Source organism: Dama dama, chromosome 20 (genome assembly GCF_033118175.1).
Source record: "Dama dama isolate Ldn47 chromosome 20, ASM3311817v1, whole genome shotgun sequence".
Classification (NCBI taxonomy): domain Eukaryota; kingdom Metazoa; phylum Chordata; class Mammalia; order Artiodactyla; family Cervidae; genus Dama; species Dama dama.
In genome coordinates this window covers 17,628,166-17,644,834 of record NC_083700.1, presented here as the reverse complement: position 1 = coordinate 17,644,834, position 16,669 = coordinate 17,628,166, and the positions used below count along the sequence as shown (strand labels likewise).

Below are 16,669 nucleotides of genomic sequence, written 5' to 3'. Positions count from 1 at the left end.
CCAAGGCTGACCGGGCCTGAAAACATGGCGGATGGGGGGGGCTAGGAAAGAAGAAGGACGCCTTCCCGCTTCCCCCAAGCACGTGACTCAGGCACGCAAAGACAACCGGGACCGGCGAGTGCTGAGACGCGGAACTACGCCAGTAAGAGGAAGCAGAGGCCCTCTGCTCGTCACGTGGCGGAGGCGGGGCCACCGCGGAGGAGGCGGGGCACACGCGCGCAGCCGGAATGAGGTGTCTCGTGGCGAGGCGGCACGCGCACGCTTACGTGCGCGTCCCTTTTCGCGTCACGTGCTGGGGGACGCAGGAAGGCAAGTGGGAGGGAGAAGGCGCGAGAGCGAGCGCGAGAGGGAAAAGGGGAGGGGGGAGGAGGGAACCTTATATCACGTGACAGGGGCGGCGCGGCCCGGGGTGTCAGTGTGGAGGAGACTGAGGTAAAGTTGGGAGCGCAGCGGCGTTGGCGGCGGCGGCGGCGGCAGCGGCAGCGCGGCGGGGCCGGGTATTGTCCGCGGCCCCTTTAAATCCGCGATCCCCCTTTTACCCTCCCTCCTTTCTCCCTTACCCCCGCCGTATACCCCTCCCTCGGTAGGCCCCCCCGCACCGTGTTCCCCACTGTACACCCCCCCACCTAGTCGTGCGAGCCCTGGCGCCCCCCCTCGAGTCGGCCGCTGGAGGTTTTGTTTATGGTTGGGTTCGCGGCCTAGTGGGCCGCGCCAGAGCCGGGGCCTCGATTTGGGAGCGTGGCCGGGGCGGGGCTTGGGGCAGTCGGCGGCGGGGGGGGGCCATGCGGCTAGAGCCTGAGACGGGGGAGAGCGAGAAAGAGCGCGAGTGAGCGAGGCCTGGGCCCCGCCTGAGGTAGGGCCCTCTCTTTACCCTGGCCGGTTCCTGTGGAGAAAACGAGAAGGCCGCCTCCCTTTCCAACCCTCTGCGGGCCCCCTCTGATCCGGATCCGGCCTGGTTTAGGGGTGGCGGGGAGGGGGGGGAGGGAGGACGATGGGGTGGAGCTGCCCCAAACTCCCCCATGTGGCCCTCAGTTTGGAGTGCGGAGGATTAATTTGTTCCGGGTGGGAGGTAAGGAAGCGATTGGCCCTGTGAGCTCCCGATGTGGTGCTGAGCGGGGTGAGCCTCCCATCCTCCACGCGTGGGCTTGCGTCCCCTCTCCGTTTCCAGCCTCTTTGTCAGCTCCTCTTATTACCTTTCTTTCTTTCTCACCGCCCCAGCTCTTGGAATATATTTTTTTGCTGCTGTCTTTAGCTTCCTGTTGTCCATACTGTTGTTTTGGGTACCCCAAACAATTATGATGTTATCTAGGAAGCTGGGCATGGAGGCCCCCATAGGGTATATTACGCTTAAGGGACGTCACTAGAGCAGTGGGGTATTTGATCACGCTTCTCATAATGGAACAGGAATCCCAAATTTCTTCAGACCCTTCACCTTGTGGGCAGTCCTCAAATTGCTTTGCAAACTGATGTCACAAATAGACTGCTCCTTTTCCACTGTTCTTGAGATGTAGCCATCTCTGGTGTAGGATATTGTGGAAAGAAAAACACCACAGTAACAGGCCTTTTTTGTTGTTGTTATTGTTCTCCTTTTGCCTTTGACTGTCCCTGATTATTAGATGGTGAAATCGTGTTTTGTTGTGTTTTTTGTTTTTTTTGTTTTTGTCTCCTCCCCATTCACTTCCACCGCCCATCTTCTGCTTTGGGGATGGATATCTGATGTGACTTGCTGGGATGTGATGAGGGTCATTGACAACCCGAATTCCTGGAGAACTAAAACGTTTTGGCCGTGTATGGGTTGATAAAACTGCATTTGAGATCCTGCAACCATTGTCCTTAAAAAGATTAGGCTCTCCCGGTGATTATTTCCGTTGTGAACGGGAAGTCGGAAAGTGTTGCTGGCATGAAAACTGATGATGAAAGACCTTAAAATGTACTGTTTTGATTATGATTTTTAAAGCCCCTTCTTGCCAAAATGTGTCCTAACTGGGAAGTACTCTTTTTTAAATTAGGTTCAAGTTGATGGGGAAGGAGTTGCAGGGGTTATTTCCACAGAGCATCTAGGTGAATTAATTGCTCTTTTAGAAGTAGCAAGCCTAACCCATCCCCGTCCAGCTTCAGAGTTTCCGAATTGTTTCTCAAATTAGATTGTAAGCTCCCTGAGGGCAGCAACCAAGTCATATTGCTTTTGTATTTACTAAAATACTGGACACATAGTAGATACTCAATAAATACTTGTTATTTATTTTTTTCTGTAAAATTTCTCTGGCTATTTTTTTAAGTAGCTGGTTTTCAAAAAATGGTCAAGGGCACTCCTGTGTTGAAACCTGTATTTGTTCCTGCACTATTCCCTTGTCTCCCAATACTTCTCACCTACTTTCACTAAATATTTTATGCTATATGAAAGAGTACTTAACAAGATTCCTCACCTCTACTGTGATAACTTTGGGTATGTGTCTCTTTACTACTAAAAGGCTACTAATTCTGTGCCCTGCAGTGATCATCCCAGATCACTTGTTTTTGACCTGTTGCTCAGTGTTGCTACTACATAGGTGGTAAAATTTTGTTAGTCACACATTTCAAAGCACTTGTAAGAGAGAAATGGAAGTTAATAGAATGATCAGGAGGTTCCCCCCCTTTCCTGAGTAATTAATGTGGGTTTTGAAATGACTAATGTATTTATGCTGACAGGTACTGTATATGAAATTGTCCTTACAGGTAGTCATGAAATTCTACTTAATAACTCATGCTCACAAATGGAAAACACATGTGGAGTAGAACACAGTCTATATTTTTTAAGTTCTAGGAGAGGCTACTCCCATGGTTAGAATCTTCATCTTTGAGCCAATTATAATAATGCCTAATTATTGCCTAGTTTTTCTCTAGGTTTTTTTTTTTTTCTGTTTGATTTGAATCTAGGTACTTGGTTGAACATCACTTGAATTTTTTTGTAAGTTAAGTGTTGAAACTTGACAATAATGGCAGCCTGGGAAAATGGACTACTGTGTATCAAATAATCCTGTACTGTCTAGACAAATTTGCAGGGCTTTTTGTGCACATGTGTAGGGAGAAGAGGTAATGGTTAAAAATTAGCCCCGAAGTTTCCTTAAAAATCTTTCTTGGTGATAGGGAATGTAGAACTGTTAACTCTTAATGACTGCATCAAACAGTAAAGACCTATGTGACACATTGACCCAATTGGGTGAAGGATTTATCCACAGGGAAGTTAGCTTTCTTTGTGACCCAAGAAACAGGTGAAATTCACTCTCAATAGTTAATGCTTTCATATTTCCTTAGAAATCCAACCAACCTGTCCCTCATATCTGGCAATGTCTTCTGGGCAGCCTAGAATTACCCTATGTGAAGTTTTATTAGTGAAAAATAAATAATATAGAAAAGTATAAACTTGTTCTCTTTGGAATGGAATAAAACATGCAGAGTAACCTCCTTTTGAGCACTCCACAATATGAATGTTTTCTTTGTTTACTAAATATAGCGACTGAGATTGCATTATAAAACAAAGTATGAATGAAGGCAACTTAAATTCAGTAGAATCTTTGCTTGTTAGAAGTGTTGTAACAAAAACTGATCTGGTTTTGGGAAGGCCCGGTGTGTTCCTTGTCTCTTTAAAGACTCAACAAAGTCATCTTGCTGGCAATAATGTCTCAAGTTTAAAAAGATTTCCCTGAAGGACTTTCTTCCAAATAAAACTTTGTGCCAAATGCTTTTGATTTAGGACAAATTTGGGATTCTCTGTATATTAAGGTGAGTGGTGGAGGGTAATTGCAATTCCGGTTTCTTGGAACTTCGGACTTAGGAAACCAACAGAAGCAGCCACAAAAGCAGGGTGTTGGAATTATTATCCAAGGAACTGAGATTGTGAGCAGTCACTGGGGCTAATACATGCCTTGTTGAAAGTTGTGGGAGCCCCTGCACCATACTGAGGGACAGACACTTGAGGGAGAAAGGCTAGACTTGAGCTTGTCCTTTCCCAAATGATGGAGGACACATGCAGCTTGTGTTCAAAAGGTTGTAAGGCAGGTAAAGCTGTTTTCAAAGGTAGGTTGAGTACAGCATTTTAAATTGTTTTTATTTGAGATATAGGCTAATCCCCTTCCTGGAAGGCTTTTGTTTCCAGGCTTTGCTGATTATCTTTCCTTCTGTCAGAGGGACTTTGGATATTTTCACTTTTGGGAAAACTTGATTATTGACATTGTTTTGCTAACTATTAAGATAGCAAAACTTAACAAAGCCTGCTTATAACGGACTGTAACCAAATTATGCCCATAACTTTAAAATAAACAAACCATCACTTAACACATGTTTTATACATTTATTGTTCTGCAAAAATGGATTAGTACCCTAAAGAATTCATCAGACTATAAATGTCTCAAGAACAGGTGCATGTTGGTTTCTTTGAAGAAATGATAGTGGTGAAGGTGTTGATAAAAAAGGTTGAAAACATTTTACCTGCATTTAACATCTAAATTTTTTTTTCCTTTTTTTTTTTTTTTAAATCTTTCAGTATTCTACCTTGTAAATACTGTTATTTGTATATACTGTAAATGATGACGTCGGTGGGCACTAACCGAGCCCGGGGAAACTGGGAACCACCTCAAAACCAAAACCAGACACAGCACAAGCAGCGGCCCCAGGTAAAGAACCCAAGGGATATGGATCCATGGGGTAGCCTTGCTGGTTGATACTCGTTTCCATCTAGTACAGCATCGTTCTGTGCTTTGGGTTATTAGTTTGGGTTCTTTATTTTTACTTTCTTATCCTTTCCTCTTTTCACTTGGGGCCTAATAACTATTAATGACACACTGATGCAATGTGCTTATTTTTTGTTGTTAATTTACTGCATTATGAGGCTTGGAAAGAATGGGTCCTGTGCTTTGTATTTCTGAGATAGCAGTTTCCTTTATTCATCTGGGTTGTTTCAGCAATACATTTCTTATTTCCTATAATTTCCATTTTGACGTCTCTTTAGCCAGTCTTTGTCTTCCCACCTTTTCCTTTCCTTTGCTCTTCTTTTCCCTCATTTGTCTTTTATTTTCCTCTCGTCTCATTGAGCCCTAATCTGATTTTTCCTTTCCCATGAGGAGTTAGCGTCTTTACTATGTTCCTTTAAGATTAACAAATGAGATACTCTAGAGTATTGCTCAGTTTTAAAGAGTAAATTAACCTCCAGGGCACTGAGGTTTATGAGTTGTTTTTTTTTTTTTAAGTTAAATTTAGATTTTTTTTAATAACCAGTTTGGTATTTGTTGGCACCTAATATGAATGAATCAGTTAACGTTTGGTTATGGTCAGATAAATTGAATGTTAAGATTAGAACTTTTCTCTTATTCATTTTTCTTTTGCTTCTCTTTCCAGGTGAATTTCTAGCAGAATTCTAGTACTTATCTCAGCTGGGGCTAAAATTTCTGACATCTTACAAGCATACATTGGATACTTGGAGGATATGCTCAGTGTATCCTCAGACTAAACCTTCTGCTATTCTCATCCCCAGGGAATAAGAGTGACAGTGATCATTGCAGAAACAGGAACAGGGTTTTCACATGAGTTTGCAAATACATGAAATTGAATTAAGGCACAGACGTTTCAAAGTGGTATTTGATCCCAAAATGAGTCTCTTTAACTGTGAACATAAGAGAAAAGCTCTGTGCTTCTTTAGAGAAGGTAGTGTGAAATAGTGACAGCTTCACTCTGTTGTTTTGCTCATTTAAGCATCTTAACTGGTGGAAAGAGCTTGGCGGCTCTATAGTCCATGGGGTCACAGAGAGTTGAACACGACTGAGCAAGTGAAGTGAGGTGGTGGAAATGTTTTATTACTTGGTCGTGTGTAATAGGTAGAGGGAAATCGGGGTGGGAGATGATGAATATTGATTGTTGTTCAGTTGCTAAGTTGTGTCAGGCTCGTTTGCAACCCCATGTACTATAGCTGGCCGGGCTCCTCTGTCCATGGGATTTCCCAGGCAAGAATACTCGAGTGGGTTGCCATTTCCTTTTCCAGGGCATCTTTCCAACCCAGGAATCGAACCTGCGTCTCCTGCTTGGCAGGTGGATTCTTTGCCACTTAGCCACCTGGGAAGCCCAGTTGACTGTATTGGTCCCTCTCATTTCTCTAAGCTGTTGTCTCTTGATCTTGCTTTTTTAGGCCACTGCAGAACAAATTCGACTTGCACAGATGATTTCGGACCATAATGATGCTGACTTTGAGGAAAAGGTGAAACAGGTGAGTGTATTTTTGATTCGCCATAAGTTGTGGGAAAAAACATGAAGATTAAAGCGCAGTTAATAGTATTGCTGCCTACCAGGATACTTTCCACTTTAGGTATTAAAAGAATTTTGACCTGAAATATGATAGGTTAAGCCAATACATGAGTGCTTTTATTGTCTGATTTACTGTGCCCCTTTGGACAGATACCTTATTCAAAGAGATTTTATCTTAATTTTAACCTCTTTATTGAATGAATTTGTTAGTACTGTTGTACAGCAACATTTAGCATTTGTGGTATCTAGGAAATATGGAGAGTCATGGTATGCTGAAGCCTGTTTGTTTCCGCATTTGATTCTCTATTAGCTACTTTATTGTTTGATTGATTTATAAATACTTTTGCCCCATCCTTAATCACAGATGTTAATGTTTTGCTTTTGGAGCTAGAATGTCAAAATTCTGCATGTTTTGCTTTTTTAAACCTGATTCAAACTCAGCTGTGTCTTCTCCCTTTCCTTCATCTATTTTCCTTTTTTGGGGAGTGCAAGCTTTTTCATAATGGTTGATCTTTCTCTTTCAGTTGATTGATATCACAGGCAAGAACCAGGATGAATGTGTCATTGCTTTGCATGACTGCAATGGAGATGTCAACAGAGCCATCAATGTACTGCTGGAAGGAAACCCAGATACGGTAGAGTGCTAATAAAGTGTTCTAGAAAGTGGGTCCCTGGTTGAGAGGCTAGTAAATTCCAAAAATAGCAAGAGGGGTCAACTTAAAGCATATTCTCTTATTCTCCAAATAAAGCAAGGAACTGTCTTGGAGATTATTTGTTGGAGGTTGCAAACACTTAAAATTTATGTGCAATAAATAGAAGAAACAGATAAAATCAGTTTCTTTTAGTTGGCCTGGAATAATTGTTGATTCTAGGCTAACAACTACTTTTAAGACTTGGTTAGTCTGAGTTGCTGCTAAATAGCCTTAGTTACTAATAGAAGATTTCTCGCTCACTTGTTTTATTGCTGTTGAACTGAGAGGCACAGCCCTTACTGGATTCTGATTTCAGAACATTCCCAGCAATATCAGTGTTACATTTCACAATAACTTTTTTTTTCACAATACCTTTTTATCATGTGAACTTAGTTTTGTTGAAGTAGCAGAGAAAGAATCCTTTTTTAAAAATAATTTATTTTGTTCATGAATTTTTGGCTGCACTGGGTCTTTGTTACTATTCTCAGGCTTTCTCTAGTTGCGGCGAGGGGCTGTTCTTCATTGAGGTGTGCAGGCTTCTTACTGTGGTGGCTTCTCACTGGTGGCTTCTTGTTGCAGAGCACAGGCTCTGGGCACATGGGCTTTAGTAGTTGCAGCGTTCGAGCTCAGTCGTCGTGGCTCAAGGGCTTAGTTGCTCCGATGCATTTGGGATCTTTCCAGACCAGGGATCCAACTCATGTCCCCTGCATTGACACGTGGGTTCCTAACCACTGGATGACCAGGGAAGCCCGAGAAATAAACTACAGCTTGTTGATCATTCCTGGAGATGATAAGGGATATGGGAGGAACTCTTGCCGAGGAATTCAGAGTTGATTTCACCTCTTTTCTCTCCTTTCCTTTCCACTTAATGAGAATGCTGTGTTTTGTTACCGTCTTACTATTGTATTAGATTGTTATGTCCCTTAAGAATAGGATTGTGCCTTACTAAATAATCTTTGGGATATTCTGCAGCGTTTAGGAGAGACCTTTATTACTAGTTTTTTAAATGAGCAGTGTATCACTTGAAGTCATTTTCATTTACTTGATCTTACTCAGGGGATTTTTGGTTGAGATTGATAACCAGATTTCATCCTTAGAGTAACTGATTGATGTTACAGTGTTACTTTAGCTGAATGTTGGAGGTTTGTCAGTTTTTTTTGAGACAATGGGAAATAATAGTGAAAACTGTTTTTAATCATTGAATTTAGATTTGTAGATTTTTGTCTTCAAAAGTGTGGCCCCAGATTAGGTTTTAAATTATTGCTTTTGTTTGAAAATTACTTCCTGAATAATCAGATAGCAGTTTTGGTTCATTTTGAGTTTACTCTGGAATAATTGCCACAGGATTTTTCAGGGAGTAGGATGGAGATGGAAGTGGGACTACCTATGCTTTCTAAAAGTTTGGTTTTTTTTGAGACTTGCTTGGAAGTTCAGTGGTTAAGACTCCAAGCTCCCAATGCACTGGCCATGGGTTTGATCCCTAGTTGGGGGATAAGGTCCTACATACTGCATAGCAGAAAAAAATGTGAAAGGTTTTTTTTTGCACAAGTCACGTTTTGTTTCACCTTCCTAGTACTAGAAGTCTGACCTTCTTCCACAGTATTAAAAAAATAAGCTAGAGAATGTAGGTTTATTTCCCAAATAAACTAGCAACTAGTGAAACCAGTGGGAATCAGTCAGCTGCCAGGAATGTTGTATGTATTTGGGTGGATGAGATCATATCAGAAAACTGGCAGTGCCTTTGGGCAAAGCATAGTAAATAATTCTTTTTATGTATAAAACCAATCTGGTGCCAGCAGCTGATAAATAACCATAGAGAAGCTAAAAGGTGACAGGTTTCTGAAACCTTCCAGATTTTGATACAGATTAGCACAAACTCCTAAGGACTGACTGTTTTGAGTCTCGTTTCCAGAGTTCCTGATGGCAGGTTTAGGTATGAGGTTACTATAATTTATGAATTAAAGCTACTATGAGCATAAAGTGATCTACAACTTAATGTGGAATCAGGTGGGTTGGAAGAATAGGCAACACGATGCTGCTAGGTCCTAGGTGGATGCTTAATTTTTTTTTTTTGGCCAAGTTGTGTGGCTTGCAAGATCTTAGTTTCCTGGCCAGGGATTGAACCTGTGTCCCCTGCATTTTAAGGCGAATTGTTAACCACTGGGCCACCAGGGAAGTTCCTTTAGTATAGTTATTTATTTTTATTTGGTCATGCTGGGTCTTCAGTGCTGCTTGAGGGTTTTTCTCTAGTTGTGGCTGCTGCTGCTAAGTTGCTTCAGTCGTGTCCGACTCTTCGACCCCATAGATGGCAGCCCACCAGGCTCCCCTGTCCCTGGGATTCTCCAGGCAAGAACAATGGAGTGGGTTGCCATTTCCTTCTCCAGTGCATGAAAGTGAAAAGTGAAAGTGAAGCTGCTCAGTCGTGTCCAACTCTTAGCGACCCCATGGACTGCAGCCTACCAGGCTCCTCCACCCATGGGACTTTCCAGGCAAGAGTACTAGAGGGCTAGTTGCGGCAAGTGCAGACAACTCTTTTGGTGCGCGGGCTTCTCATTGCGGTGGCTTCTCTTGTTGCAGAGCACAGACTCTAGGCACACAGACTTCAGTAGTTGCCGTGTGTGGGCTTAGTTGCTCCATGGCACCCTTTAGTATAGTTTTAAATTTACTTGTTTTGAACTTAAAAATGTTTAAATTGTGGTAAAATACACTAGAAGAAATTGACCAATTTAACAATTTTAAGTAAACAGTTCTTTGTCACTAAGGACATTCACAGTGCTGTACAGTCATTCTTATTGTGTAGTCACCAAGTTGTGTCTGACTCTCTTGCAACCCCATGGACCATAACCTGCCAGTCTCCTCTGTCCATGGGATTTCCCAGGCAAGAATACTGGAGTGGGTTGCCTTGACCTCCTCCAGGGTGTCTTCCTGATCCAAGGATCCAAACTGTATCTCCTGCTTGGCAGGTGAATTCTTTACCACTGAGCCACCTGGGATGCCCCTGTACAACCATTACCACTATCCATTTCCAGAACTTTTTCATTTTCCAGTTAGAAACTGTATCCATAAAACAATTAACTTTCCATTCCCTACTCCCAGCTCGGGTAACATCTTGTGTTTTCGGTATCTCATATAAGGTATTGCCTATTTTTGGTACCTCATAAAAGTGGAATCAAATATTTGTCCTTTTGTGTTTCATTTAGCAAAATATTTTTAAGGTTTATCTGTATTGTGACTTGTGTCAATTTCAGTTCTTTGGAAGACTGAGTAATAGTCTGTTGCATGTTTATAGCACATTTTGTTTATCCACTCATCATTGGTGAACACTTCGGATTATTTGGAAATAAATTGTAGACATCAGAGTACTTTTCCTAAATTCTTTATCATGTTTTCCTAAAAGGATACTGTTTGTATATGACAAATTATTGTTAGCCCTGAGAAAATTAATAGTAATTTCATGTTACTATTCCATATTTTAAAGTTATTTGATAGCTGTTACTGAGCAAACGGGACCATTATAATTTGGTATTATGTAATTTGGTATTTGAAATCCTGGTATCCAGGATGGTAAACATGATAGTCTTGGCATTTGAACTGAAACTTACTTGTACATGTTTGAACTTATTTGTACATATTTTCTGCAAACATTATAAACCAGTATATGTGTGTGTTTAAAACTTGAAATTTATAAGGAATTCTCTGGCAGTCCAGTGATTAAGTCTCTGCTCTTCGACTGGTGAGCACCTGGGTTCAGTCCCTGGTTAGGGAACTGAGAAACTGCAAGCCACACAACAAGACAAAAAAAAGAACTTTTAAGTTTATAAAATTCATTTTCCTAAGGAATAAGTTTTTGCATGGCTGTTTAGCTTATTTTCCTTGCTGTAAATACTTATTCCTGAACTGTTTTGAGGAAGGTTGAATTGTATTATAGCAATTTCAGATGTGTAAGGAGAACACAGTGAGTAAAACCAGACATGCTTCCTATAGTCAGCATGTCTCAGGGCCAGGGCTGTGCTTTCCTGACTGCTATTTGGTCTTCTTTTAAATAAAGGAAATTGGTGTGTGTGGAAGGGTGGGTTAGGGAGCAGGTGTAGTTGTTTTCCTCCTAAATTCTAGGTTACTTAATTAGAGACTGTACTCAAGAGTCAAATGCTATTCATTCACTCTGAATTCAAAGTTAACTTTTAGAAACTTTGAGTTTTCAATTTTATTTGACATGGATAAGGCTATAAAAAATTGGAAATTACTGAATACATAGGGAACTAGTGTTTTCAGCCTAGGAAACCCACTTGAAAGAAAGGACCAGTAAATAACTGGGCCCTTTGACTAAGGGGACACCGAATGACTGAATTGGATTGAGATCTCGGTGATTCTTTTGGGAATGATTCCTGCAGTCCATTTGCTCATAAGCACCTCCTCCACAGAAAGGGCTTCAATTTTGCAGTGACAGGTGCAGAATTTGTTTTGAGGTTCTGTCTATACCCTCAACTTAAACAGAAGTAAACTTACAGAAGTATATTAGATATGGATACTGAGAGAGAATGGTTAACAGTTGTCCCAACCTTTATCTCTGGTTTCCTGGTAGCAGCCTGTATTGATTTGACGTGAATGCTCTTCCCTTCTTTAGCATTCCTGGGAGATGGTCGGGAAGAAGAAGGGTGTCTCAGGACAGAAGGATGGTGGCCAAACGGAATCGAACGAGGAAGGCAAAGAAAATCGAGACCGCGACAGAGACTATAGTCGGCGACGTGGTGGGCCACCAAGACGGGGAAGAGGTGCCAGCCGTGGACGAGAGTGTATGCATGGGGCTTTAACAAAACCAGCTGTGGGTTAGTAATGTCTAGACTTGAGGGATGTCAGGGCCTTGTGAGGCTGGACCTAGTAACCATTATCTTTTTTATTTTTCTTAAGATCATCTGTTCTGAGATCTTGGGATTTCTTACATAGAGTTTTTTTTAGCAACAGCCACCAGTTTAGCATGAAATTACCTTGTTAGCTGTTTGTAAAATTTTTTGACTGGGAACCATTTCCCTAGTAACCATCATGTTCTGTCCTTCCAGCTCATTTTCTCTTCTTTGTTTTTGCCCCCCCCCCCCCATCATATATGCATGCCGTTTATATATATTTTTTCTATTCACTTTACTCTGGCCATTTGTAGTGTTTTGTTTTTAAATTTCAGTTCGAGGTCAGGAAAATGGATTAGATGGCACCAAGAGTGGAGGGCCTTCTGGAAGAGGCACAGAAAGAGGCAGAAGAGGTCGTGGCCGAGGCAGAGGTGATCAGTTTGTTGGGGGAATGGATGCTGGGGACATGCTATTCTTACTAGTTTAGTAGGGGTCTGCTTTATTTAAAAAAAAAATTCAAATGGATGCTGGATACCTTAATTGTTGAGATGTAGTGCAAATTCTAGAGATTACTGTGAGGGCAGTGGGAATGAAGGTAGACATCATTTCCTCTAGTATTTATTGTTATTACTGTATTTGCTTAAGGATCCAGCAGTTCAGTCACCAAAGAAACAATCTTGTCAATAATAAGGATTGTCTTCCTGTATTAACTGTTGTGCTGCGGAGTGAGAGAAGGAACATCTAATAATGTCAACCACTTACTTGGCAAAGTTGTCTCAGTTGGCATGGTGGTTTTATATCAACTTTTAAAATGTATCCCTCTCCCTCTTTAGGTGGCTCTGGTAGGCGCGGAGGAAGATTTTCTGCTCAAGGAATGGGGTGAGTTTCATTGATCCAATGTCACAGTCTTTAATTTTTTTTCATAAGTGTTACCATAGTAGCTTGATGTGATTAATATTCTGGTATCCTGAGGATAATAGGCAGCTAAGTAACCAAATGTGATCAGACAGATTGCTACACTATTTCATCAGATGTGTGTAGACATTGGGCTTATTTTAGTGAGATAAGCATTTACCACCTGGATTACTGTATCTCATAACTTCATATGAATACATATACCTGCTGTTTTTCCAAAATCTTCATGTGGATTTTATCAGTGTCCTAACGCAAGGGGAATGATAGATATATATAAGATTATATCATGAAATTTTAGGTAAGCTGGTAAAATGAGGAAAAGTGAACAGACAAGTTTCTAATTGCCCTCCATTTGAGTTAATAACTGATGTTGCTTAGAGCTCAGAGGCTCTTAAGCTTTTTATTTATTTTTTCTCCCAGAACCTTTAACCCAGCTGATTATGCAGAGCCGACCAATACTGATGATAACTACGGCAATAATAGTGGCAATACATGGAACAACACTGGCCACTTTGAACCAGATGATGGGACGAGTGAGTGACTGTTTTATTCATTTTTTGTCTCTAGGAACCTAAGGAAGTAATTTTTTTGAGGTTATACTAACATAAAAAAGTGGAGGTATAGCTCCTGAGTGCTGAGACAGGGAGAGAAAGGGATAACAGTTGTATTACTGTGTAGTCTGTATTTATTGTGTGCCTACTGGCACATTGTACATGCTGTTTCACCTGATCTCTCACTTATTTTATAAAACAAACATTATTTATTGTCACTTTTCAGATGACAAGATTTAGATTGCAGGAGTGATTATGAAATTTGCTAGTATTTGAACTCAGAATTTTTCGACTCTGTAAGGCCATGCTCTTTCCATTATACTGTCAGCTCCCAGTTGTATTTCCTAGTGTTTCTGTTTGGCTTTGCCTTTTGACAAGATATCTAGGATTAATCAAACCACTGCTTGTAGAGGTGAACAGGGCCCAGAATCAAAGCCCACTGTTAATTTGTTTTTGTGTACAGAGATAGGAATGTCTTTTTCCTTTAATTTTTGGGAAATAATCAGTATCTGGGCAAGAAGAAAATCTGGAGACTTTCAGCCTGTCATTGTTGGATAGTGTTCTGGGTGTGGTAGGGTATTATGGGATTTGCTTTTTTTTGTTAGCTGACTTCGGTGCATATCTGGGTAGCATAGATGTTTGTAGGTATGTTAGGCTTGTGGGACACATCAAGATGTATTTGGAAGTAAGATACTTTTATTACTTTAAATGAGAGCAGCCTCTGGGTTCCAGAGTATTTTCTTCTGAGGAGATCAGCTATCTCCTTCTGGCTGGGTCAGCACATGGAAAGAAAAGCCTGAGACTTTTTTTGTCTTATAAAGAGGGGATGGGTTAATAGAGGAGCATGAAATAGGCTCTCTTGACTCCTTATCCACTTAAATTTGCCTTACCCCCCTTTCAGAGATCTGTTACCTTAATCTTGCATCTTTAGATAGGTCTTTGGCACAAACTTCTTCTCATCTACTGCCCACAGTATGCTTTACCTCAGGTCCTGAATATTATGTGCTTTTTGTTCATCAAGCTGTCTTTTTTTTTTCCATCAAGCTGTCTTAAAAGCTCATTTTGAATACGAATTTCTCAGGGGTGGAGGCTAAAGTTATTGTCAAGCTAGGTAACTTTTTGAGCTTCCTTATTGGCTATGAAATGTCCTTTTCTATTTTAACTTTGGAGGTATTAGAACTGCTCTTCATTCATCTCTTGATGGCTTTTTAGAGCATTGGTAGCAGTCTGAATAACAGAAGTTGAGGGATTTGTTTTTAGTTGTGGAAGAAAATTAGGCATGGAGTCGCAGTCCTAGGTTGGTTGGAAGAAGAGGAAAGGAAGAGATGTGTGTGTGTACACCGTGTGGAGAAGAGCAGATCTGAGAGGCCAGAATTGGAGCTGTTGGTGTGTGGCCGAGTGAGACTCTGTGCTGCTGTCATCTCGTCAGTGTCGGGTCAGCTGTGGTAGTCTGATGACTTTACCTCTTCATGCATGGTCTCTTTTTATGTTTTCGTGGTAGCAAACTTCAAATTCCCTTTTTATTTTAAAAAGAGACTGAAATCTACCCTTAAAATATCCACAGGTACAGTGGGAGTTGTGTGTTGGGGGCAATCATTCTCATGCACAAGCAAAATTTCACTGGTTGTTTTTTCTTTTCTTTTCTTTTTTGTTTCAGGACTTGATTTCATTGGGGTTGAGGGGTCAAATTATCCCCGAAAATTTGAGACTGCTCCTGGTATGATACATCCAGGCGCCTAACTGCCCCGGATATTTAATAGATTTTTATGAACTGAAATATCTGTGGATATGTCATCTTTATGTCTTCCTGCTTTTTATTTTTCTGCTTTTTCCTTTTATTCCGTGCCTGTTTTTCTTACTTAGAAAATTGTTTAATGAACACTTTAATATTTACATTGTCTGTGCTTTTTGCTGATGGAGTGGAAGCCCTAATCTGTAGTTAGAATATTTGAACGCTTTCTGCGTCTTAATGCTTCCTCGTGTGTAGTCTTTTTCCTTAGCTGTAACCATATGTCCGGTATAGGAAGGTGTCAAGTAGCTGTCTACAGTCTTCCTTTCCATTCCAGATACAGTCACCAGAGTGCAGGGGAAGAAAATTCTTGCATGAGAGATAGCTTCTAAGTAGTATGTAACTTCTTAGATCACTTCTAATTCTAGGATTGTGTGTATGTGTTAACCCACATTTTGGATTCCTGTTAACGACGGTGGGATGGATGTCAATGGGGAGGAAGAATGGTATCACCAGAGAGGGGGAGAAGAATGTTGTTTGTAGCTTGTCTAAATTGAGGTTGGACTTAAATTTGATTTGGAGAACATTGTCATTGTTAAGTGGCTTGAAATTTCTGTGTTACAGTTTTAACACTGTCCTGGGAAAGGCATTGCACTGACATATTTTTCTCTAGGAAATAGGGTTTTTCATTATTAAATGTTTAGAAGGATTTCAAATGGGTTTTGTAGGTATTAGAATGTTTATTTTCAGTGACCATGAAATCTGAATGCCAGACCTTCATTCTTTGATTCTTGTAAGAAGTTTTCTCCATTTGGAGAGAATGCTGTAAGAATTATTAAATATATACTGTTATTCTAGAGAAGAAAACCAGAAGTTTTCTTGTGTTTCCTACAGATAAGTGCCTATTTCTTAGTGTGGTCCTTTGCTTGAAGGGAAGAATTTTAGGTCTCAGAAACTCACCCAAAAAAAAAAAGAAAGAAACTCACCCATATTCCTTAAGAAAAGGCAGGTTCCTTTTCTGAGGGGAGGACATGTGTATATGTGAAGCAACACAAGGGGAATGTGGAAGATAGTTTGATTATTTATGGACCTCTCCTACCGAAACTATATCTGCACTACGTTATTACCAACAGGAGGAGACTGTATAACTTCATTGTCTGTGCCATGAGCTTAGCAGGTCAGATTTCATGTCTTATATAGTTAGGATTAGTACAGTAATTATCACACGTACTTGATTTTTCAAGTTTCACCTTGTGTCTTCTGAAAATAACAGCCAGCGGGGTTTCTTAATTCAGTTCCCATAGCAGATAGGTGTCAGTGCTCTGTTTGGATTTCAGGCCTTGCCTTCTTCATTGCCCTTCAACTGAGACCATTTGTGTTCCTCTGCCCCTGCTGTCACGTCTCTTCAGACTGCTGGCAATATTGTCTTATACTCAATAGAGTGTGCATGTTTTGGCTTGAATTGTCTGCTGCCATTTCACTGAACAGACCACTGAGTCAGGCCTGAAGGGCTGTAGGAGATTGCTTAGAGTGCTGGGTCTGTTGGAGTCTTGCTCTCTCTTGTATTTTGTTTCTCTCTCTTGCTGTTTCATGCTCTCTCCTATTACAGCTGTGTGACAAAAACTGAAAGTAGCTGTGAAATTTAATCTAATTAGAACCCTGGTGTTC

General features: G+C 41.0%; 1 protein-coding gene across 27 annotated transcripts in view; it reads left to right on the top strand.

Moving 5' to 3' along the window:
* UBAP2L (ubiquitin associated protein 2 like) overlaps positions 1 to 16,669 on the top strand; it is a 43,655-nt gene that overhangs the window by 370 nt on the left and 26,616 nt on the right. For 9 of the 27 annotated variants that reach the window (XM_061120731.1, XM_061120735.1, XM_061120730.1 and 6 more), the window contains exons 2-8: positions 4,523 to 4,652; positions 6,158 to 6,235; positions 6,798 to 6,908; positions 11,590 to 11,758; positions 12,142 to 12,237; positions 12,640 to 12,685; positions 13,142 to 13,254. In XM_061120731.1, the coding sequence (XP_060976714.1) occupies positions 4,563 to 4,652; positions 6,158 to 6,235; positions 6,798 to 6,908; positions 11,590 to 11,758; positions 12,142 to 12,237; positions 12,640 to 12,685; positions 13,142 to 13,254 (703 nt within the window). In that variant the 5' untranslated portion in view covers positions 4,523 to 4,562. Of the gene's footprint in view, positions 1 to 10; positions 143 to 353; positions 498 to 4,522; positions 4,653 to 6,157; positions 6,236 to 6,797; positions 6,909 to 11,589; positions 11,792 to 12,141; positions 12,238 to 12,639; positions 12,686 to 13,141; positions 13,255 to 14,929; positions 14,990 to 16,669 lie in introns of those variants that run through there. The other 18 variants (XM_061120719.1, XM_061120726.1, XM_061120715.1 and 15 more) reach the window with 6 other exon arrangements.